The sequence below is a fragment of the Erithacus rubecula genome, assembly GCF_903797595.1.
Source record: "Erithacus rubecula genome assembly, chromosome: 17".
Taxonomy (NCBI): Eukaryota; Metazoa; Chordata; class Aves; order Passeriformes; family Muscicapidae; genus Erithacus; species Erithacus rubecula.
Window position 1 is genome coordinate 2,366,571 of NC_136669.1, and position 25,269 is coordinate 2,391,839.

Consider the following 25,269-nt stretch of genomic DNA (forward strand, 5'->3'; position numbering starts at 1 on the left):
ATATTGCTCCTAAACATACCAAGCTTAATGCCAGTGTATTTTTAACTTTCTGCAACCAGAGGCATTTGAAATATTAAGCCCAAAATGGCCCATCATACCCAGCTATAAATACAGCAGCCAAGGAGGCAGGTGAAAGTTACCCCTTCTCTGAACTCTGCCATCCCTGAGGGACAGGCATTTTTATGGAATTACAGCTGGTACAGTGGTACTTTGCTACTAAGTCTTTGTTCTTGGACATGTCAAAAGGGATTTTGTAAGAAGCATTTTTTTTTTTTCTGATAAATTACTTTTATTTTTCCAAATTGCTTCAATTTAAAGTCACTTTTCTGTATTTTAACTAGCCACAACAATGACATATTTTTAAATTAAATAATTTTCTAAATAATATTTTAGAAGGCAAATACTTAGTACTCAAACATAAACAACTAACAACTTTTTTTTCACATAAACCCAGCTTTTTACAGTAAAGTAAGTGAAACTTGGCAATGTGGGGAAAAATGCAAAGGTACATTATAAAGCTTATTGTATGCAAATAGGTTGATTGTTGGAGATGTAAACACTGACTATTAAAAGGAAAAATCTTGAAACAATGCAGAGAAAAATACAATCCTAATAATTCTCTAAAAATACATGTAATAAAGTTATTTATTTGGACAAGATACTGTGCAAGTTATGCAAAATCTATTATGGTAATTAATGCAACACATTATTTATAGTTCTCCCACAATGTATGTAGAAATCAGAAATCTCTAATCACATACTGGAAAGATCAACAGGTTCTTTTTTTTAACAGTAAAACATCTTCAATCTTCATTCACATTTGGACTTGGAAACAGTGCTTTTCTTGGCATTAAATACCAAATATATTCTTTAAATACGTGCAAACATAAGTTTTACTTCTACAAATACAGTACTGAGACCACACCAAACTATTCATCATATAAAAATAGCTTCATATACAGTCACACACAGAGAGGAGAAATTCATGTAAACTGTCCAATTATGATAAATAAGTCAGGGAAAAAAGCTTTTTTGAGAATAGAAAATGGTTTTATGTTGGAAAAAGGGATTAATAAATCACTTACTCAAAATGAAGAGCAGAGCTTCATTCTGAAGTGCCATCAGTGCTCACACTGGCAAACTCCACTGCTATCACTAAAGTTGTTTTGCATTCCTACCACTGTAAAGTCAGAGTTTAAGACCTTCCCTTGACTTCTACAGTATGAAAGCATAATTTGCAATGATCTGGAACACAGTAGCCAGAGTCTGGTGCCTTTCAGCCTCCTTAGGTAGGCATCTGTGCACCTCAATTATCCCAGTTTCAGTTCAGCTGCAGACAGAACTGATTTCCCAGCCTTGCAGTGCCAGTTCAGAGTGAGACATTGCTGAACCCCCCTGGCCAGGCCTGGGCTCTCCAGTGGCTCCCTGGAACCATCTGCTGCCTGATTAACACATTGCTCACTGTGAGCAAAGACAGCAAAAACTGGCCCTTCCTGGGAACTGCAGGATTTGATTTGGCTGATGGGAGCAAGAACAGCCTCACCCAACACCATCCTTACACCCAGAGCTCTGTGCATGTGTAACAGGAGCAGCTGTGCTTGCCTACCATTCATTCAGATTGAAACAACATCTTCATCTGTGCTCAAAGATGAATCCTGAGGACACTGTGCAAGATGTGTGAATATGTGAGAAATGCAGGGAGCATAGAATAAAAAGAAGTAAATCCAGTGATGATTGGTGCAGATATTCACATTTGTATGGTGTGTAGCAGCTATGGTAAAGGGTCAGAAATACATTGTGGTTAAAAACCTTGCCTGCTTTGACAAACCTATGAACTCTATCAAGTCACATTTTACACAAGATGCATTAGAAGGATTCAGTACTTAAAATACCCCATTGCAAATACCCCATTCAGTTCAGTCAAACATATTAGTAGCACAAAAATGTCATGCTCCTCTCTCCAAGCAGCAGACATTGATTGATTTTTAAACTGTTGCCTACTGCTTGTTAGCAATACATAGATGGCAACAGTTTAACAGCTAACAGAATTTCTGTCCAATTCTTGACTTTCACTGACCATCAGAGGGGTCTTAGAGTGTTCTGTTTTCCCTTTACTCTCCTCATCTTCTCCCTCCTTGTGTGCTGCTGGGTTTTCCTCAGTGGTGTCAGGCACAGCACCCCGAGATGCTTCTGTGGCATTTCCTCTGACTGTAATGTGCTCCCACCCACCCTGTGGAAAAGGGATACAGAAATTCAAAAGGACAAACATCACCCTGCCAGTGCTGTACATGATGTGATGCTTTATGTGCACTGCTTGTTTATATTGTTTGTTCATGAGGAAAGTAATCCTGCTCTGGGATGAATCAGAAAAATGCTTCTTGTAAAATGAAACAAAACACAGCAGACCTCCCTGACAGGAGTTATAGAGGTGGTAAACTTGAGGATTGTTTTTTTATCATGGGGAATTGAGATTAGTAGGGTCAGGCATTCATAACAGAGCCACTGCAGATGTCCCACCAACTTAAAAGGTGGAAAAACCTTGAAATAGCCTTTCTTAAAACATTGGGAATATTACAGGGTACAACAATGAGGAATAATCATGTGCAGACAGGAAGGAATCCACTTTTTTTTTTAAATGGCTCTTACTCCACTAGTTTTTCCATTGTAACTTTTAAATTACCTATTTAAAATGAGTACTTATTAAATGCAAATAAACAACTTGCCAGCTATGATTGCAGAGCCCATTATAATAACTTCAAAAAGGAACCTAAACCTAAAATGTGCACACCCTGCAGGTATACCCAAGCTTTCCAATGCTGTCCAGCTGGGCAGGATGGCACTTCCCCTCCTCTGTGAGCCCACAGACATTGGGATGCACAAGTTCAGGCAGTTCTGTGTCCCCAGCACTTACCCCAATGCCATAATCCCAGGAGAGGCCTTTGGGCTCCATTGGCTGGACACCAGTCCTGTGGCAGACAGTCCCACAGCTCAGACTGTGGCTGCCCTGCACTTTGTCAGCTATCACCCACACCTCAAGGAAGCAGAGACAGGCAGTCAAATGTGCTGCTCTTCCCAGATGTGACATCTCTGACTGACACCCTTTCAAGAATCAAAAATCAGTCTTATTCTTCAATAGGCTGAAAATGTTCTAATTTAGGCAGGGAGACACCCAAACAAACTATGGAGCAGTGTTATAATTAGAACATTGCCAGATAAAACTTGGCAGGAAAGAGATTAAATATATAAAAAGCCTTGTTAAAATATCTAGCCTTGTTAAAAGAAATGGGGGAAAAAAATTAATGAGGCTTTTTACAGCAGAGAGCTCAACTCTGTTACTATTTACTTGATATGAATTTTTCTCTTGTTATCAGATTCCTGCATTTTACACCAACATTTTGTGGAACAAAATTAAACGAAACTAAGACTGAAGAACATTGAATTAATGAAATATGTTCTACATAACTCTTAATAAACTAATGAGAAAAAAGAAGCTTAATACACACCTGGTCCAGGGGCCCTATGGACATTTTACGGATGTTGTTTGAAACGTGATCCCAGCTGGATCCCTGGGGGTAGCTGGGTGTGATTCCCTGTCGGTACCAAAGATTGCCTGTGAAACAAACAGTGCTGTTACAGCCCAGCTGTAAACAACACCAACCAGGAATTCATCCTTTCTGCATTCTGGGGAAATGCAGTTTTGGCTAATGTGTTATAGAGATGGAGAAAATAAAGTTCCCGCTTGGAATTTGTATTTCTGTAGTTGTTGTTTGTAAAAAAATAGCAAATACTTTGTTTTGTAAAACTTCTTGGGGAAAAATGTTCATACACTAGAAAACAAAGCCAAATGAGATGCAGGTTTATGAATCTGGTGTTCAAGGCTTGTTTTTTTATATAAAAGGTGCTTCATGATTTATCTGTTTTGGAGCAGGATTCCAGACAAAACCTGGCCATGCAATTCTCTGACATTATCTGAGTCTTCCCCCCCAGAGCACAGATTCTGGATTGCTGTTACCCAGGGCACTATCACACAGAACAACAACCAAGCTTCAGAAACAGCACTTCAGTGCTTCTCCAAATCCTGCAATATGAAATATTGCTCCCTCTGGAGCACCAGTTCTGACTCAGCCTCTCCTTTTTAAATCAGACTGATGTACTGTTTGTAGCACTAATAGTTTTTTTAATCCTTACCATTTGTATCCAAGACAAACACAGATGTTCGTCCTACTGAGACTTGCTTTAACTTCTGTTTTTGAGGTGAAGGGATATGGTACCAACAGTCACCTAAAGGTCACAAATCTTGAGTTAAGCATTGAAAAAACAGAATTAGGCATGGAATATCTGCAGTTGAAATACATTGCTGTGCAGGAAAGCTGTCAATGGCACCACACTTCATATATTTTTAACAGATTTTTTTTTTACAAATGAACACTTTAAATTACTCAAGTGAACAGAAAAATAACTGCTATAATTATTGTATTACTTGTATGTGCTGCCATTGGAAATGCCTGAGGGAAACAGACTGGACTTTTTCAGACATGGCAGTGGAGTAGAGGAAAAAATAAAAGTACAAGTTCTTACCTGCAGGTTTGCTTGGAGACACTGAACCCCGGTAGAAGGCAGAGCCATCTCTAGCAATAGCCCACACTTGGTGAAATGCTCCAATGGAGATGGAAATGAAGGGCTGGTCTGTGCCCACATGCAGCCAGGATGTTCCCTAACAAATCATGGGAGATGAACTGTGAAGCAGTGCTTAAAACCTCCATGACAAAATATTGTTCATTATTACCAAATGAGAAAAAAAAATACCAACAGAGTGAAAAATATTCTGGAGGATAAACTTTACAACTGAACAGAAATGAGGCTGCTGATCCTCAAAGATATTTGGATATGCAACTGTTTGAAAATAACTAAGTTGGACAATGAAGGGCCTTTTCTATTAAAATCACTGCATTTTAGGCATCTACATGTCTCTGAACAGTTGGACTAGACCCTTCTTTTTTTTTTAATTCCTCACAGAAGTCAGCTGATAGGGGATTTCAGATTCCAGACACAGTATTCCAGTTCTCACTGCTGCATTGCTTTACAGATCAGGAAGGAAAAAAAAATTCTTAAATATTTTTAAATTTCTTGTCGTTTTCCTCCAAATTCTACCAAAGTATTTTCTTATATGCTTTTCCTGGTTTTTATCCTGCTGGTATCAAAAGGCACTAGACTGGGACCATGCTTCACAGAGCCTGTTCCTCAGCAATTCCTTTAAGTGGGAAAGGAATTATCCTGTTATCAACAACTAAAAAAAACAAACAAAAAAGAACAACTAAGCTGCCAGTGCACAAAGTGGAAGTAAAATTCTTCATGAGAAGATAGCCAGGAGCTGAGAGAGGCTCCTGCAGGTGATGTGGCACAAGCTCAGGTAGATTATGCAAGAGAAGCACTATTATAAGGAACGTGGGCAGCAAACTGTGCTACAGCTGATGGACAGGACTTCCAAATCTGGGACACAAAGGGATGAAAAAGAACAAGGTGCTTTGAGAGAGGGCCCTGTGTGATTGTATCTACTTGCATATTACATTGAATACATCCATAAGCAGTAAAAACAAACAGGGAGCCTTACAGCTGGATATTGCTGTGTCACTCCAAGCCTGCAGAGCACGTCTCCTTTGTCACTGATTGCCCACAGTGCTACTGCTTCTTCATCATCTGCATCTGAACTGGGAATTATGGAGATGTCCCACAGGGTAACAGGAGGCACTTCCAGCCATGGCCCGTTGGTGACTATCTTACATTTTCTGAAGCAGAAAAAACCCAAACCTGTCAGAAGTATTTACTTCCTATAAGTGAATTGGTTTCCCAGTCTATTGTTGACTTCTAGTCTTAAAGTCTTTTCATTAGGCAGTGCTTTTCATTAAAAATTAGTATTTTTTATTTGAAAGAGGTTTTTAACAGTCAGTCATGCTTTGCATCAGGTTTTGAAGTTTGAACTAATACTGATTTCTCAAAGCTTCTGTTGTCTGTATTTTTTTAAGTTACTTTATAAAACCAAGACCACCCAAGAAGTCTGCAAGTGGTGCTGCACTGCTCCATAGCTCTCTGACTCATTGGGCAAGAGCAGGATAATAAACTGCAGAGAGAACTCCACACCCAGCTCATTCCTTCATCTGGAATGGTAGAAGGAATAAATTTACAATTCTTTTTTGGGTTGGATTGTTAAAAGGGGTTATGTAGCATTTTGAGGTGGGCAGAGGTAAAGCAGCTCTAAATGACAGACTTGATAAGTCATGCTGGGACTTTTTCTGTGGAAATGACACCAAAGTAGTGCTGTTGATTAGGGAAACTATGTTAGACTATACCATCACCACAATTTTGTGTTTGAAGAATATCCTAAAAAACATCAGGACATTCCTCTGTTTTCCAGTTCTGAAAAACCAGATCCAACCCTGACCAGTTTCCTATTTGTTTTCAATTTTCAATTGGTAGTAAAAACAAGAGGAAGTGTTTAGACTAGAAGGTATTTCTCCAGTTGCTTATTTTATTTCAAGTTACCATTTTAATTTACTGGGTTTGTTTTGCTGCATATCATGAAATAACACTTTTGATAGTTCAGAACCTCTCTTCAAAGCTTTTTGTACAAGGGACAAAACACTTTGTAGCATCAATACCAAACCCAGCAGTGTGTAAGTACACAGTAATTAATTAGCACAGCTATTAGATGCTGTAGTTAGAAAGCATAGAAAAGTTGGAGAAACAGGGAATGTACAGACTTCCCAGCTTATAGAATATAGTGGCAGTTTGCTGTTTACTGTGTTCCACCTGGTCATTTCCTCTGATTGAAATAGGGTTGGACTATCTGTGGCTCAGTACAAAATATGTGGAATTCCTAAGTTGAAACAATTAACATAATATAACCAGCAGTTACATGTGACCTAAAATGTACTGATATACCCAGTGTCTACTATTCCTTAATCACTTATCATAAGGAAAATTAGATGTATAGAAGAACTGTCTGACTTTTATCTACAGATCACACAAAATCCAGTAGGGTAACTACCCATAGAGACTTCCAACTAGAGACATAATGCTAAAGGTCATCAGTTTTTCTGCTGGGTTATTTATTTCAGGTTTCTTTTGTTGACTGGGTGACAAGACTCTTCACCTCATAACTAAAGTAGACATAGTGAGCAATTCAAGTTCAAAACTAATTTCTATTGAGGTTCCTCACCTTGCCCAGCGCCTCCGTCGGACAAAGTCTTTCATTGTCTTGTGGCCATGGTAGGACCTACCAAAACAGAATTAAACAATGTTGATGAGGATGTCAGAGCATCTGCAGTGTCAGTGCCAGCCTGACAGCACTGCCTCCACCTGCCCACCAGGCACCCCTGCTGATTTTAAAATTCTTTAAGTGACACTTTGCCAAGTTCACCTTGCTGCCCACCCTCCCTGCAAATATCAGCGTGCCCCCAAAGAGGGGGGAATGAGGCAGTGCAGTGTCCCTGCCAAAGGGCAGTTCATGTGCAAAGCAGGATGAGAAGCAGTGAGGAGTGGAAGGCTCCTTACGCTGGGAAGTCAGCTGCATACTGCCAGCCCTCCCGGTCCGTGCCGCCCGCCGCGCTGAAGTCGATGTACCAGTCTGAGACCTGTGGGCAAACAGGGACACTGGCAATGCAAACAACACCTCATGTCTCCTAAACACCTCTTCTTCTATTTGCCTCCACCTTTTTGGAGAACAGTGACCTGCTAGAAACCTTCTAATGCTTGAAATACACACAGAGGTTCCCAAGTCTTTTTAATTCAGCTAAAAAGTATCTAAGTTATGCTAAACAAAAAAACCCACTCAATGTTTAACTTTCTTTTGACTGTGGAAGATTATTGCTAGTTATGGATGGGGAAAACAAGGTTAAATATTACAACAAATCCCAAAAGAAAATGTGGGCCCCTTGAACTCAAGTCTTGTATCCTATTTGCTAAGCATGGACTTCTTTGTAAAAAAAATTTGTAAGACATAACTTACCCAAGTCCACTGTGGAGAAGGAGGCTTGGTGTTGGTCTTTGTACATTCCTGCAGGCCAGAGGCATCACTCCACATGTATCTGTCTGTGGGCAGACCTCTGGGGTGGTGGAACAGTGCACAAGGAAGGCAAGGCCATTTATAACAGGGAATTTAAAGGGCAAGGGAAGAAAAGCCTTTTTGAGGCATTTCCTGCTTTCACACACAAAACACTGCCCTCATTAATTTCTGTATTTAGAAATATCATGTGAGTGATGAACATTGTGGGAAAGAATCTGTACAATTGCTTCCAGTTATATCGAACTTGAGGACCATGCAAATGTTTCTCTTCAGAGTGATATTCCTCACCACCATTTAAAGCTGGAACATGAATCCTATTTTTGTGGATATGTATTTTTCAATACTTTTTCTCAAATATACTATTCAAGGACCCATTGTATTTAGCACAATATGTATAGGAATATATATAGATGCTAATAACTTTTCTTTCTGGCCTTAAATAGGGAAAGATATTGCAAGTAGGCACACTTGGTGCAATCACAAAGCACAAATCACAAATGGTAATGTTTTGTCATAATGACATTTTGAATGGATAATTACAAATTACAAAATTGAGAAACACTGCTCCTTCCATCACAGGTTAATTGTGAATGTTGGAGGAGACTGAAGATAGAGTAAGTGTAATAACTCTTCCAAGCTAGAACAAGGGCCTTGTTTCATTTGACTGTAATAGTATTAAAGTAAATAAATGCAGTAAATTGAGTAAATTACCTGCTGCTGTATCCAGTGACTGGGTTCCACCGTTGGTTCTCATAGATGTAAACACATTTCACATCTGACTGTGTATAAATGTTATCAGCACTGCTGGCCAGTCCTGGGAGCAGCAAACAATGTGGATTAAAGCTAAAGCTTGCAGACATGACATTTGAAATTCCAACAGCACAGATGATTGTATCTGTCAGTGGCAAGCTGTACCTTGGATGAAGCCACCTCCATATCCACCAGTGTAGACCCAGGCAGTGTGGTCGTGGCCCAGCCCCCAGACCACGCCCCGGCTGTTGCTCTCCACCAGCCGCAGGTGACCTCCCACCTGCCGCCAGAACCTGCACGAGAATTTGCTCTGGTCAGCAGCTCATCCCTCAGCAGTGCCTGCTTCCCCACCAACAACCCACAGGCTGCAGGGCAGGGAACCTCTCTGATCATTTGTCCAACCACTGTGCAACCTGTAAGTGAAAGCAGCTGCCAGTTGAAAGCATTTCCATCTGAACAGCCACCAAAAAGCAGATGGTGTTGTTCTGCTTGAGGGGTTTGCAGTGCCATATTGTCACAGTTGTCATAAAAATTGTAGAGAAACTGCTCCTGGACTGCAGTGTCTATGGAGAATTGAGAATTTCAGATTTTGACTCAGGTAAAACTGAAAGCTCAAATTATATTCCAATTACAGCAATTACATTCACTTTCAGTTTAGGCTATCTCTTATGACATTAAAGATGCAATTACAAAAAATGGGATCTCAGTGAGAAAGGCTTTTGAAATCACAAGGATATCTCCAAGCATTTAAGATTTCAGATATGATTTGGTGAATTTCTTCACGTGCAATCATGAGTAGGAAGGCAGCCATTAACCCTGTCAGTGAGAGAAACCTGCAGTGTACTACACACTCCAACAGCCCATCACAGCCACTGAACTGACAGGACATTCTTTGCTGGATGGCATCACATGCACAAAGAACAGCTTCAGAAGCCTCTTACATTTGATCACACGGCATCAGCTGGGCTCCAGCCTCCAGCTCAGGACTTGGCTCACTAACAAAGATGTCTCCTTTACAAGTAACTGACCAAATGGCATGGTGAGAAGGAGGGCCTTGAATCCGTCTGCTTTCACAGCAAGACATGTTCAGCAAAGACAGCTACAAAACAAGAAGCAAAAAAAGCTCCCATTTACAGTGAGATCAAAAATTCCTCTAGAGATGCTCAGTACTGTAAAACAAAATTTTACCTCTGCACGTTCTTGCAAATCAGTAAAGTGAATTTGCAGCTTTTTCTCAAAAGGCACTAGAATTCAGTGGTTCAGAAATTATTATACAACCACTGGAACAGCTGTGGTTTGCAGGAGCTGATCAGGATGAAGCATCTCTCAGGTTTGCCCCTGGTCCAGTGTATCTATGCCTGTCTGCCTGTACAAAAGACTCTCTGAAAGTGACAACAGAGAATGGTTCTTCTACCAATACAGAAGAACAAAATAACTTAATTCAACTCCTAACTCATTCCTACCCTAGTCTATAGCCAGAGACAGGAAGAGAATGAAAAGCAATCTTGCTGTTGCTGTGGATAACTGCAGCACCAGAAAGCAAGCAGACTTCAGAGGAGTAACAAGCCTCAGGTGCTTCTAAATAAGTTTGATCATATGGTTTAAATACCTAAACTTAAAAAAGAGATGAGTAGCCTCAAGAGTTTAGATGCAGTGCTGACTTTCAGAGACTGGCTTCTATATTTTATTGCAGATATTACTATGTTGAAATGAGAGATGCCCAGAATTACCCAGTCATGCATTTCTTGCTCTGTTGTGGCTGCCAGGCGGATTGGCCACCGCTGCTTTGTCCTCTCAGGTGTGTACAGTGCAAAGGAGTGCTTGGCTTCATTCAGCACTTCAACTATAATGGTCACTTCATTCAGGAACACGTGGATGTACTAAGGCAAGAGAAAAAAAACTGTCAATAAGGCAAACCTTCCACAGAGCCAGCATTTTTGCACTTCAGATTTACAAACAAGGAATTCCTGCCAAGGACAGCAAAAAATCAATTCTTGGTACAGAGGGAATGGGACTCGGTTTCCAGCCTTGCCCTGCCTCTGATTCTTATGGTCTGCAGGCATTAACCCTACTTGGGAAGACCCTGTCCAGCAAAGCAAGGCTCTTCACAACCAAGAACATCCTGAACTTCTAGAAGAGTTCCCAATTAGTGCAGAAGTGATGGTTTAATCAACGTGAGTGTTTTGTGATGGGGTATTTCTGACACAGAATTAACACAGCTCAGAAAAAGCTGTGGTTTGCTGGTACCTGGGGTTACCTTGGAATTGATTCCCAAAGCTCAGAACAGTAGCATGCTATAAGTTACCTCCTTTAAAGAGGTATTTTTTGCCCAAAGCAGCTCTCCCAGGGTCTGCAGCTGCACACACCTTTTTCTCCTCATGGTACATGTAGTAGATGAAGAGGATGCTGTCACGCATCCCATCGCTCCCAGTGAACTGCTCCAGTGCAACTCGAACATCCATCCACTTGTGAGGCTTCCAGTTCCTCCACCACTGCAAGGCTCCAGTTTTAACCCAAACTGACTGCAAGGCAAACACAAAATTACAGGAATAAAGAAACTGCACAACTCTTTTTTTTTTTCTCCCAAATATTGTTTTTGTGCCCACAAGTTGTGTCTGCTGCAGGTTAGCCTGTATCACCTTATTATATATTCATACACCCCTATCACACATTCCCATACAGAGTGTACAGAGTATGAAAACTCACAAAAATGGATAAAAAGATACTGAAGTAGCACACGTACAACAGTAGTAACATTTTTACCCTGCAAGAATGCAGTAGCACACAGGTAGTAATTGACTCAAGTTTGCTCTTGTTATAACCCAACCTCTTTGGAGTTTAAAGGCTTTTGACATAATTTTTTAAAACTTGATTAAATCCCTGGACTCCAATCAAATAATTCCAGATGTCATTTGGCAATTAGCAATGAAGGGACCAAAAATATGAATGAATCTGAAAAGAGCCAAGGAGTCATAACAAAGGGAACATCAAACAAAACTGCTGCTATTTATGTGCTGCCATTGACGTTTGCATCATTTATTCACTCAAGTTAAATTAGTCCTAATGGCCACAGAGAGGGAAACTCACCTACTTGAGTCACTGTTTCAATTAAGATGCCTCATCTTGTGGTGGAATAATTTATACAATGTTCTGCTGTTGCAATCAGTTCTCTGAGGATTTGAGGTCTCACAGAACCCAATTAATGCTGACCAATGCTTTGATTCTTTCTAAATAAAACTATCTGACAATGCTTTTAGATGAATACTGCTGCTCCATGTTTGACAAGATGTTAATTTCCCACAGGGAGCTCAGACAATAATAATCCAGGAAAGTTGTCATAGACAGAAATAAGGGCAAGAATATAAAGCTGAGAGTAATCTCAAATCAGTGTGTCAGAAATGTATTATTGATTCCCAGATGTGTTTAGAAGATAAAAGATGAATGTCCTCACTGCTTACCTGCTCAATAGCCTGCTCATAGTGCCTGAAATTCTCCAGTTCTCTCTTTGTCCTTTCACTGAGCTGCTGAAAAATCTGCTTCCTCCATGCTGCAGTCTGTGCAGGAGTGATGGACAGGGACAGAGACTGCACAGATGATGACAAACCTGGGACAGAACCAAACCCAATAAGCTCCAGTGAGCTTTGAGTGGAGTCCTGTGAAAGGTAAAACACTGTGCTCCCTTGAACACCAGACTGGATCAACCCATCAACAGCATTTTTATAATGATTATAGTTTGGAATCAATGTATTACAGCCAAACTTTGTAAATGATGCATAGAAATAGGATCACTAGATGATTATATAGAAGCTTTTAAAGCTACAACCTTGTAAAAATTAGAGTTTTCTCACTGAACTGCAAGATAATTACATAATATCCTGCATCACGAGTTAGACTGTTAAATACTGGGATGCCACAGTTCATGGTTTATTTTACCCATTTCAGTAGGAATGGCAGATTGAGGCAGTTATTGCTGGCATCTGCATCTCCCAAGAGAGCCCTTTCCACTCCTTCCTGTTACTGCCCAGTGATATTATGTGTTTTGCCTCAAGCTGCAGTTTCAGTACAATTAAAAATGAGATGTAGATCCAGCACAGATTACTTTACAAAATTGCTACAGGAACTCAAGAGAAAATATCACTTTTAGGTTTATTTATCTCAAGCCCAAAGTGCTCTGCAGCTAAATACTGCAACACTATGCTCAGACATGAACCTATTAGCAAACTGCAGTAAGAGCAAGTGGGCTAGCACAAGTTTTGCACCATGGTTTTGCTCAGAAAAAACAAACTAATATTTTTCCTAAAGATCATATTAAGCTGTGAGTGGAACTGGGGTGTGCTGTGGTGACTGGTCAGTACCTGATGGAGCAGTGAACCACTTGAGTGGGCTGTGCAGATCTACCAGACAGCCTCCCCCAGACACCCAGGCCCACAGTGGGTGCTCATCAGCTCCATACTGCTCTTCAGCTCCCACTGGGAACACACCCAGGGAAGAGAGGCTGGATGTGTCTGCAAAGCTGCTGACAGACAGCACTGGATGCTTCTGAGCCTCCTTCAAGTCAATGTTTATCCACTGCAGTTCTGCAGAAGGATTTGAGTTTCCAGGAGATTTATTCATTTCAAGGTTATCTTTCTCACTACTAGCTGAAGCAGCAGTGGCTTCTCCTTGCTCAGAGTGCAGAGGATCCAGAGTGAGCTGTGCAGATGTTTCAGCCTGGCTGGCTGCAGCTCCCAGCAGGGCAGTGCTGGCAGGGCTGGTGGGCAGCTCTGTATCAGAGGAAGGATCTGCATCACCCTGAATGACCGCGCTTGTTTGGTTCTGAATATCATCAGTAAAGAAACAGCCAGCACTGAGGGACAAATAGATAATTAATTATCATCCAAAGCATTGTAAATCAGCACAGGCCTTAGATCCCAGACACACAGAAACTGATTTAGTGTTTCACTGTAGGAAACAGCAGACTTCTCTTTCAAATGTCAAATTCTATCATCAGAGGACAGTCCAACAAACCAGTCTGCCATCTGGCAAACTGGTCTAGTAAATCTGAAACATAGGAAGGAATTTTATTGATCTTTTCAAACAATTGGTGGTGTTGGCTGCCTACAACTCTCAAGAAAACACATCCCATTTTCTGAATATGAAATAACTAATAGGGTTTTTTAAAGCCCATCATTAACTTTAAGATTTATCTTTGCTAAAGGGAGCTTCTCAGGACACAATCTGGCTCAAACAAGTCAGAGCCATTGGTATGTGTGTACAGCCCAGAGGCCAGCAAGCAGAGGGAGTAATTGATTAACCTCCCTAGGAAAAGAAGTGTACAGTGACACTCAGGAAGAATAACTCCTTAGTGGAGTTAACACTCCTGCATGGTATTTAATAAAAAACATCTTCTCTTGTTAGAGACTAGTTCCAGATAGTGATAGGAAAGCCCAGAGGAACATGCTTTACTGCAGGCATGCAATGAACTCCAATGTGGGAGCTTCAGATTCTTCTCTGAGTGCAACAACTGCTGCTTATTGTTAATTTTAAAGGCAAAAATACAAATGCCCTTTGGCCTACATAACGATTAGAGATGCCTTGAATGTAAAAAAATATCTCCTAGCATTGAAACCCTTGCTGTACAAAGTCTTGAGCAGATATTTCATCAAGTACCTGAGCAGACTTGTAGAGCTCCCAGTCTGAGATCTGTCACTCTCTCTGCCAGACACAAGTGCCTTCCATGTCTTCCCACTGAGCTCGTTTGGTGTGACCCCTTGTCGAAAATAAATCGCTCTGTCATCGCAGCCGATTCCCCACACCTGGGGAGGAGAGGGCTTGGTGAAGGAAGTGCCTTGGAATGCAGCAGGTATCACATACAAAAAAAGGTGCAAAGGTGCAGAATTGGGCACAGAAAACTGCTGGACACAGTGTTTTCCTTTTTGTGTTCTTCCTTAATGCTGACACTGTAGATGCAAAACAAAATTCTGCAGCCAAACCAGTCTGCAGCTGCCTGTGCCATACAAGCCATGCTGGCTGTCACCTTCAGGTGCACAACTGCAGAATTCAGCCACTTCCCCTCCCAGCAGTTTAAGCCCTTTGTCCAGCCACTGCTGAATGGCCTCATCATGATCAGCCCCTGCACTAGAAGGAAGATCCCCCTCAGAGGTAATATTCCCCTTTAGGGGAGAATGTAAATACCAATAGCTGCTCCCCTGCTCTCTTACCTGGTTGTTTAAGCCTACAGTTACCATCATCATTTCTCCAACCATTTCAATCCAACTTGTCCCACAAGGATTATGTGAATTCACTCCTCTTCTAAACCACACCTACAACAACAACAGAAAGTCTTAATTTTTCTCCTTCTGCTCTAGCAGGAATTTAGTTTCTTTAGTGGATTAGTCTTAATCTCTAGCACTGACTTGCCACATTGTCTTAAGCAGTCAATTACTTCCTTGATTCTTTATCAAATAAAACAATTCTCTCAATAGTACCCACCTTGTGTGTCCACCTGCAGCCAAAAGGAAAGCCTAAAAAGGAGACTTTTTTGTAGGACTTTCTGTGACAGATAGTTTTTGTGCTGTTGGAAAAATACTTTCTATTACTACCAACATGTGGCTGTTTTTGATCACTCTTAATGGGCTTCTAAATAGTGTTCTTGCTTTCAACTCTGGGAGCAGGGCTGCCTGAGGGAACTGTCAGGGGGATGTCTTTAGTAGTACACCTCTTTAAATTGTTTCCCTTTAGATCTGACTTTACCAATCTGAAAATGTCTGTGGGCTGTGCACCTGGAAGAAGTTCCCTCTGTGTGTAGCATATATATCCATACAGTTAGAGAAGCAAGCAGCTCCCTTAGAGGCTGTTGGTTGAACCCCATAACATCAGGATACTTTGACTGCCCTGTGGCAGATCTGAAGGAAAATGCACCATTATCTCCATTTATTACAGTGGATTTATCTGGCAGATGGAGCAGGCTGGGCACAGCCTGTTACCATGGCTCAGCTGACAGGTAGTGACTCACTACAACAGAGAAACCCAACACAACTGCTGCACATGCAAGAGTTCAGGCCTGGCTTTGAATTCAGTGTGAAGGAGCAAGGAGTGGGACTCCATGATCTTAGGGGTTCCTTTCAATTTAAGATATTTCATTATTCTAAGTTAAAATTCCAGTAAGAAAGTAATCACACATCCATGTAAGAGATATCTCACCTAATTAAATACCAAAACCCCCACATTAAAAGGCTGATGAAGAGAGAACAGTTGCAGTAGGAAGATAAAAAAATAGCATAATGCAGGAAAGTGTAGATGAAAATACTCCCCCTGCTGCTTTTGATGTAAAATCAGGTCCTTGTGGAAACAGGAGTCACTTCAGTTTTGATGCTTAATATCCCTTAGAAGAGGCTCCTCATCCAATCCCCACCAACATCCCCACCCACCTGCCAAATCTGTCTAATTTAGGTTTAGAAAATTCCTTCAAAAGAAAAGCAAAAAGCCTTCCTTAAATTCAACTCAACTATCACAAACCACAGAGCATTCCCATGACAGCAAGGGGAACTAGAATTCCCCAAACCATGGCAATAGAGAATTCAAATCACCAATGCTTCCTGTGCAAGTTACACTCCTGTTTGAGGGCAGCAGACAGGGAAAGGGAAGGGAAGAAAAAAGCAAAAACAGAACATGAACCCTCTTACTTTTCTATCCTTTGTAACACACCACACCACATCAACACCCACAGAGACGTGCATAATCCCATTTTCAGAGCTTGGAGACTCCACAACACTCCAGGAAATTCCTGCAAAAGACAGAACCCAGAAGGCACTGTAGGTTAGTTTCTTATTCAACACAAATCAAAGGGGTATCCAGCCAGATTTAACAAAGTTTACCTTGAGGGTTATTCCTATCAATTCCTTCTCTCACAATAGCTTGCCCTTCCCAGAGAGTTGCCCAAAGGAGGTCATAGGGTCCACAGCTGATCTGTACAACTTCCCCAGGAGTAGAGACTAAGGACCACGTGGAACCTTCTGGATTGTGATGGCAGACATTTTCTCTGTACCATAACTGGACAAGTTTAAAAAAAAACAAAAATGAAATATGAAAAAAAAAAATCACTGCAACAATGAAACCATTGAGACAAGAGTCAAGAAACTGGAAAGAACAGCTGTCTTTTAACAACAGGAATGTTTTATGTAATGTATGGCACTCTGACCTTTAAAGGTACTTATTTTGTGTTGATTATGCAGTTGAAGCTATTTCCTTATGTACTAAGGGAGGAGGCTGCTCTACAGAGCAGCTTTTGTCATGGAACTGCATCTGGATTGGGTACAGTAACCTATTGCTACAAGTTCTGTGTATATTTCAACATTTAAACCACTTCAGTGTATTTCAGGGCATGTTATATAAACCAAGAGAGAACAAACACGTAACACAAAAATGTTACTGTTAGCTGACAGCCTGACCTCACATTCACTTGACAGAGTTTGCCACAATATGGGGGAAAATTCCATTCTCTGTGCAGCCTTTGGTGACACCCAGCCATTTGATAGTCTTGGACTGTGCAATTTTCTCTAGATCACAGTCAAAATAGGAAGGTCAGAGATAGAAAGCATCCTGTGGCAGTCATATGAATGCTCCACAGCATGACTGCTGAGTGCTCTATCTTCATTTTTAGGAATACTTTACTTCCTTGAGGACTTTCATTTGGGAAATAAAAGCATTTTACAATGGTAGTCAAGTAAGCCTGCAGACTGGGATGCTTGTCATGCATTACTAGAAAGTATGAGGAATAGGGAGTTTTATTTTAAACAATTTAACCAAGATTGCTTGCCTCTCCAGGCAGTGCCAAATGTGACTGAAAGCTCAGGCTATCTGTTCAAAGTATTACATTCTGTCCTGTGAGATCACAAGTTAGAAACTGTCTAGACACAAAGGAATATTAGATGCATGCTGTAAGGATGAAGGAAGAAATGCAAAAATCAAATCTTCACAGAACTGAGCAAAAGAGGAGACCCCATGGGAGGCCTAAAACAACCAACAACAGAGAAAGATGTGTAGTTTTAAACAGAAAATAAAATTAAAACATTTCAGAGCTGGATGCCACATTGCCAGGTCAAGAGATGACCACTTTTCAGTCAGTAAATCTCAGAAACCCATTTTGCAAACTCTTGAATAATCCCTGTCTCTCCACCCCAAAGGCAGAGCACAATGCTTCACCAGAACATTTGTCAGGTTTTAAGGCTCCTTCTCCTGGTTCCCAGCATCAGGCAGCATTCTGGGAATTTTTCAAGATATAAGATACTACTCAGCCCCACTTTTTAAGGTTCAGCTGTTCACAGAGGTTAAAGGCTTCAATTAAACAACACCCTGGAATCTTTTCCATTTCCAACACAGGTTGTTACATAATGTAGTCCCAGAGCAGCTTTCTCATCCTCTGCACAAGCAGTGCATTATCTTACTGATATAAGACAACAACAATCCTGCCTTGCTTTACAAGCATTTAACTGCTTTTAACTAGTAATTTTTCTTAGAAAACTTAGGGAGCACAGACATACCCTTCCTTGCAAAGAGACTGCCCACACTGAGAGGCGGCCGAGAGGCTCGTCCGTGATCTCCCATCCTCCAACTGAGATGTCATTGAAAGGGTCTGGCAGCTGGTTTGGTTCATCATGGGACACAATCTGGAGCAAAGGGAAGGAAGGTTGAAGACAGCAGACACTGCAAACAGGTGATTTGGGTAGTGGCATGATTTGGTTATGTATCACTTCCTAGGGTGGCTAAGCATGGAGATTCTCACTGTCATTCACAGCCTGCACAGAGGGGAAATGCTGCCAAGGCAGCATGGGGAGGTCTGTGTTTTGCACCCTAACTGAAGGAAATTTTTACTCACAGAACAGTGCATACAGAATTGGAAAGCTGGAAGATCACAAATTACAAATTTTCAATCTTCTTAGAATGGAACAATGATTACTAAAGAACAGTTATTCTCATGGATAAAGGACACAGCTTGTGAGTGATGCAAGGCAGGTGCCATCTTGAACAAGAGTGCTTTGTCACACAGCCAAAGGAAGTTAAAAAGTTGATCTGAATTTGCAAAGGATCTAAGCATCCATATCTAATTGCATCACCATGAGATTTGGCACCTTATTACCACATGTTTCTATGAGAAATCCCAACCTTCCATTTATGCTTACAAGAAAAGCAAGTTGGAAGTGAAGGAATCCCAGTCTAGTCTACAGAGAGGTCATAAAAAAATAACTTCCCTGCACTTATAATAATTATTTCAGGCAATCAGTTTATTGAATATTTAAAAGAGATCCAGAACCTTTGCCCAAACGTCCCGTGATTTGTATCTCCTGTATCTGATCCATCTCCTGCGTCTGACACAAGAATTCCATTTCTTATCCTTTGTGTAGGTGCTGGGGAAGTCTATGGCATAAGTCCAGCCCTGCAAACAGAGGTTTTCTTGTATGAAAAACAGGATCAAGGGAAAGCTTAAAGTCATAATTCAGAACAATTTTGCACAAAAGTCACAGTACAAGTCACTCTGTGTGTCTCTAGAGCCCTGATTAACAGCTCAGCTAATTCCATGAATGATTTATAAATCATGCCCAAATTCCTCTGGATGATATACACAGAATAAACAAGACACAGTAAAACATTTTACTTTCTTCATAGTAAAGACCTTCAATAACAATGGCATTCAATGGCCAGGATTTTGTGGCCTGATCAAAAGAAAACAGCTTCTATAGAAGCTCCTATAGACTTCAAAAGCCTTCAAACAAGATCCTTCTTTCTGTTGCATTAGAGTTGAGCTATTTCCCAGAAAGAAGCATCTATGGCAAGTTTCATTTTTACAGATTTTTTACACTTCTATCAAAGTTCCTTTCATTTTACAGAGTAAAGATTCCCAGAATAGAACCCTTTTTGGTGTTGTTCACCTACCCCTTTCTCTGTTGGTTCCCCTCCAATATTTTCATCCACATACCAGTCAGACTCCCACTCCCAGTGAGGTGAAGGCAGTGTGAAACTATCGAGCTGCTGCTGTTTCAGCCCGCTGACATCACTCCACTGCCAGCGGTCACTGGGCAGTAATTTCTCACAAAAGCCACCAACTGGATTCCAGCGCTGCCAGAAATGATAAATAAAGTGTTTTGTTTGACATCACATTATCTTATTGGACATTTAAAGGGAATCATGATACATTTCTTATTCTCTGCAATAAAAAATATTCCTGGGGTGAATGAGACAGTGTTCAATCCTTGACACAGCCTTTGGAGGAAGCTTTTTTAAGTATCAAAGAAGAGCCATCTGATGCTGTATTTTACCAGACACAGGGCTTTTTTTCAGTGATGTATGGCCCCATGACACTGCAGCATTAGGGTAATGCTGTATGCATGGCCTTGGCATCTCTAATTTACTCCCAGAGAAAGATGATTCATATCTTGCCTGCACTAGAAAAACAGCACTGCCTCTGCCAGGAATGGTGTCAGGACAACTGTATCAGCAAATCTCCCCTGGATTTTATGTTAAATTTTCCCTAATCTGCCATGTATCAGTTAGAGAACTGATAACACAAGGATTTTCACCAATACTGTCATTTTTTTACCCCCACACTCCTACATACTATAGAAATACTGGCAAAAGTTGTCCTGTAATACTGTCTTATGTTTTAGGGCACGTGGAAAATCAGTGGTTCAAAATTTGCTATAATTTTTACACAAAATATTATTTGCTGTTAGTAGAAATCTGGCTGAATTGCCTTGTACACTATCTGTAAACTACTTCAGTTTAATTTTGTTGTTGTTAGCTCTTGTACAGTATTTCTTTTTGTGCTTTCTAGTATTTTGTTTTCTGTTTTTCATTACCTAGAACAAGCAAAACGAAAGTTTTAAATTTTAAATTTTTAAAGAACATGTTTACACAATAAAATGATTATTCTTAATTGGCTGAAAAGCTGTATCAATATTAAGTAATGCATAAAATTAATTTTCCCATGGAGGTAAGTTAATGTCTCTTCCCAATTTGTATTCATTCCATTGCCCATTAGAAATCAGAGAAATATGCTCAAGAAAATCATCATTTTTCTCTCTCAATTAACTTTTGGTTAACTTAAACCCAAATTTGATAAATTTCTTTTAAAATACTGTTTTAATGACATTATTTGGAAGTGCATCAGATAAAAAGGATCACCTTAACACTTTGGTGCAAAAAATGGAAACATTGTACCTTAATGGAAAATTGGGCTTTATTAGAATGTCTTTGTAACATAAATAAGTAGCATTTTTTAAAGAATACATTTCTGATAATGTATCTTTGTTGCCTGGAAGTTCCATGGGACATTTTCTTAAGGGGATTGTATGTTTGTCATTAAGGAAAGGAGAAATGAAAAGACAATGCTCCAGTGTGAAATGGCTCACACAGAACAGGCTTGAGTTCACACTGCCATTGCTTTTGCTAGGAGCAGGGCAGTGAAACTCCTTTAGGAATTTAAATACTACAAGAATAACCTGGTATTTGACACACATACATGTACTCTTCAGAAACTTCTGGTAAAAAATGCAAACAAGTAAAACTGATCAATCCTCCTGTGAAAAAAAACCCCACAGCAAGTGATGTAGGATGTGCTGTGGCTGTGTGAGAGGCACTGCACCTGCCATACCTGGTTCTCATAGGTTTCCTCCTGGTATCTGATGGGAACATCTCCTGAGAACACGTAGGTGTACACTTGGTGGTCACAGGCTATTCCCCAGCAGCACTGCTTGACTGCAGAGACCCTTTTGAATTCCAGCTGTGTGTCCTTGCAGAGCTCCCAGTACTGGCCAACAGTAGAAAGAGTGTAAACCCTCCCAAAAATGTCAACAGCCCACAAAAGGGAACTGGGCATGGCCATATCTGAAAGGCAGAAATGAGGTTATTACTGGAAATGGTGGGTATAAAAATGGATCCTGAACCCACTGCAGATCAGTCATGCCCTGAGCCATCATCAGTCAAATCAAATGAAGATGCAAGGGGTGATTTTTTAAAACAAGCCTGTGCAAAAACACGTAGCAGCAAAGAATGAGTGTTACCAAGGGAAGGTCATGAGCAAAATTCTCTTATTGGTTGTAGCATAACTACAAAATCCTCTGGTTTGGACCTTTTTTCTCTCACTGTTGCTGGGACTTTGAGTGAATACATGTTTGTCTGCTCCTGGATCAGCCATTTACCCTCTTCACATCCTCCTACAGTGGAGAACAGAAGGACACAACAAGGAATAATGGAATGGAAGGAACTGAAGTTGAGGTGAAAATTAGTGTGTGTACCACTGGGAAAACAAAGGCAGTGAACTCTTCAGTATTAGCACTTAGAATCCTTCAAAGCAATGTTTATAACAATAAAATATTATGCACTTAAGCAACCAGAATGCCAGAAGAGTCTGGAATAAAGGAGACATTATGGATAATGCAGCAATCACAGCTACCTAGCCAGGTAACAAAGACAAGTGATCCTTGGGTCCTTTGAACAGGGCAAAGGTATAAATGAAGGCCTGTACCTGGAATGACAGTCCAGACAGGCAGAAGTACCTGGAACAGTTTGATGAAAGCTCCAAAGATTATGAAGTTAAGAAAAACATAAATGAGACAATTAAAATAACCCAGGCTAATGCAACTGGTTTAAAATACTCAAGAGAGCCAAGACAAGTAGGAGTTTCTACATAATCTTTCAGCTGAACTTCAGAGACAGTGTTTGGGGAATCGTGGGAAAATCCTAAATGAATTTGGGATTATAAACTTTTAAGACTTCACTTTAGGCTCCTGTGCACTGGCTGTCGCAGATGAAGACAAATACTGCCCAGTTTTGAAGGATGCTCAGTGCTGCTGGTTTATGAGCTTTTCAGTGAAGGCAGAAGTTGCCAAGTATTCTCAGGGGCGTGGCAAAAATCAGATCTGCTGAATTATTCCTCACCCTGCAGCTCAGCCAGGTAATTTCAAACAGAACTAAGATGCTTAAATGAAGACAACATATTGTTAATTAAAATTTCCAGCGGCGTGGCATGATACTGATTGCTACAGAATTATAAGAAAATATCCCAACTCACTGCATACAGTAAAAGCAATGACGTTCCTCGGAGCGCAGGGCCTGTCCCCGGGTTCAGGATGTCAACCACCCCAGGACTCGTTCCAAGGCACAGCGAGCACGTTTATTTCTGCTCCGTGTCACACGGCCCGAGCGGGCAGTGCCCCGGTACCGCCGCCCGGCCCCGCGGGATCCCGGAGCCCGCACGGGCCCCTCCCGGCCGGGCATTAAGGCCGGATCGGCTCAGGAGCGGCCTCGGGCCGGGCACGGCGCCGCTGCCCCGGGCAGGCCGGGGGGCGGCCGGGGGGCGGCCGGGGGGCTCCGGCGGCGGCGCGGCCCGAAACAACCCCCAGCCCTGCCCGGGGGGCTGCGCGGAGCTGCCGCCACCTCCCCACGGCTCCGCCGCCGCTCCCGCCAGCGCCGGAGCCGCCGGCAAGGGCGGCAGGGGCCCGACCTCACCCACCCTGCCCTGCCCTGCCCCGGGCCGGCCCCGGGCTCGCCCCTCACCTGCCTCCCGCCGCCCGGCGCCGCTCCCGGCGGAAGGAGCCGCCGCGCCCCGGCAGGGCGGCCCCGCGGAGCCGCGGCCGGCGGGGAGCGCCGCGCCCACAGCGGCTCCGAGCGCCGCCGCCATTGGCGCGGGCCGCGCGCGTCACGGGCGGGCGGCGGGGCCGGGCCGGGAACGGGAGCGGAGCGCGTGTGGGCAGGACAGGCGGGGGAGCCGGCGGAGAGGAGACTTCATCCAGGTGTAGGAATACCGAAAGGCAGGGGTCAAGAGAACGGAGCCAGGCTCTGCTTGGTGGTGCCCAGCAATAGCACAAGAGACAAGGGGCAGAAATTGATACAGGGCGTTCCACCTGAAGGAAGAACAACTTTCCTGTGCAGTGACCGAGCGCTGGTTGCCCAGGGAGGGTGTGGAGTTTCCCACATGAAGATATTCAAGGACTGGATGCCATCCTGTGCCACACGCTCTAGAACCACCCTGCTTGAAGAGACAAGAGGATTGAGCAGATGAGCGAACCTGCCCCGTTTTGTGACTCTGTGATTCTGTGACTCTGTATGTGATTCTGTATGTGATTCTGTATGTGATTCTGTATGTGATTGTGTATGTGATTCTGTGGAAGGGCTCGTGCAGGCACAGCCCGTCCCTGTCCAGCTGCTCTCTGAGCAGAGGCTGCAGCCGGAGAGGGAGCCCAGCCTGTGCCCGGAGCTGTGATGTGTCAGTAAATGAGGTGCCAGCAAGGGGTGGCCTTTCCTGTCACCATCTGTGGCAGGGCAGTAGGGACACAGTAACAATCCTGCTTCCCTTGGCGACACCAAAGGTGCTGCTTAACATTTACTGCAGGATACCATTCACTCCCTGCTACAAATGATAACCTCCCTTTGAAACTGCCTGCTTGTACATCTCAGCTTTTGAAGGATGCTCAGTGCTTCCCATCACATTCCAGCTCATTTTGAAGCGAGACAGAAAATCTAACAAGATAGGCAAGGACTCCCACACCTGTCCATTCAAATATCTGAACCAAAAGTATCCCAGACCTTCATTTATCTTGCAGGCCAGTACAGGAGTTGAAAACGCATTGCAGACCTCTGATCTGTTGTGAATCTTGCCTGAGGAGTTTCTAGTTGCTGCCATAGAAGAATACATCTGCCTTGCTCTTGTCCCGTGGCTGCAGGTTCAGATGGCTTTGGTGTGTGCAGGGTTGTGGTTTGGGGGGGTTGATGCACACATGGAATTCTCTAGAATGATTCCTGTGTGAGGCAAAGCCATCCTGTCTGGGTTGTTTCCTGCGAGCCCCAGGATGTTTGACTCACTGCAGTGGTTTGGTCCCTTGCACAGACTGGGGCCTAGCTCAACACAGGATTTTTGCTCTCTTGTAGAGTTTTGATGATTTTATCACTGTAGCAAAACATATTTATAAGACCAAGTACAGTTTAAATCTTAGAAAATTAATTTTGCAAGATTTTGAAATGGAGTTAACTCTTCCCTGCTGCACAGGACCTGTCATGGGATGGAGTCACAGTGTTTGCCATGGTGAAAAGGCTGTGCTGAGACCTGTAGTGAAGGACAAACCAGGGATTTCCAAACCAGATTTGGTGAGTCAGACAGCTCAAGGAATAAATGTGTGAAGGGAAGAGTTCTAGCTGGAGTAAAAGACATTTAAATTCTTCACAGCATCTGGCCTGGGCACTTATCAAGAATGTGAGTTTCAGAAGCAGCTGAATCTGGTGAAAGTGGTGTTGAACTCGTTCATGTAATTTGCTGTACAGGAGGCAGCAGCATCACCTTTTCTTTCCTCTTCCTTCCTGTTGTGTTTGTTTCTTAATTTTAGTGTTTCTTTGAACCATGATAGTTTCCTCCTGCTTTTTTCTCAATTTCTTTTCGAAAACATTCCCTCTCTTTACAACATTCTTACCCTGCACCACCATCCCAG

At 42.1% G+C, this 25,269-nt stretch overlaps 1 protein-coding gene and 1 long non-coding RNA gene across 3 annotated transcripts; one reads left to right on the plus strand and one right to left on the minus strand.

The window, feature by feature from the left end:
• Positions 1-627: 627 nt before the first annotated feature.
• Positions 628-23,500, minus strand: TECPR1 (tectonin beta-propeller repeat containing 1). Of its 2 annotated transcripts, XM_079320847.1 has the most exons (25): positions 23,345-23,500; positions 21,441-21,673; positions 19,724-19,906; positions 19,104-19,226; positions 18,334-18,459; positions 16,669-16,843; positions 16,477-16,577; positions 15,013-15,114; positions 14,462-14,607; positions 13,168-13,658; positions 12,271-12,416; positions 11,179-11,334; positions 10,543-10,692; positions 9,754-9,911; positions 8,978-9,105; positions 8,774-8,876; positions 8,006-8,102; positions 7,552-7,631; positions 7,217-7,273; positions 5,612-5,786; positions 4,579-4,714; positions 4,189-4,281; positions 3,504-3,610; positions 2,912-3,031; positions 628-2,230 (listed from the first exon to the last, which is right to left on the minus strand). In XM_079320847.1, exons 1-25 carry the CDS (start codon positions 23,466-23,468, stop codon positions 2,033-2,035), a joined length of 3,708 nt encoding a protein of 1,235 aa, XP_079176973.1. In that variant the 5' UTR covers positions 23,469-23,500; the 3' UTR covers positions 628-2,032. The 2 variants fall into 2 exon arrangements, 1 of the variants encoding a protein (XP_079176973.1); XR_013776218.1 differs by lacking the exon at positions 5,612-5,786.
• Positions 23,501-24,062: 562 nt separating this feature from the next.
• Positions 24,063-25,185, plus strand: LOC306809453. The gene is made up of 2 exons (XR_013776232.1): positions 24,063-24,156; positions 24,834-25,185. It is a non-coding gene; the product is annotated as an uncharacterized lncRNA (long non-coding RNA).
• The last annotated feature ends 84 nt before the right edge of the window (positions 25,186-25,269 follow it).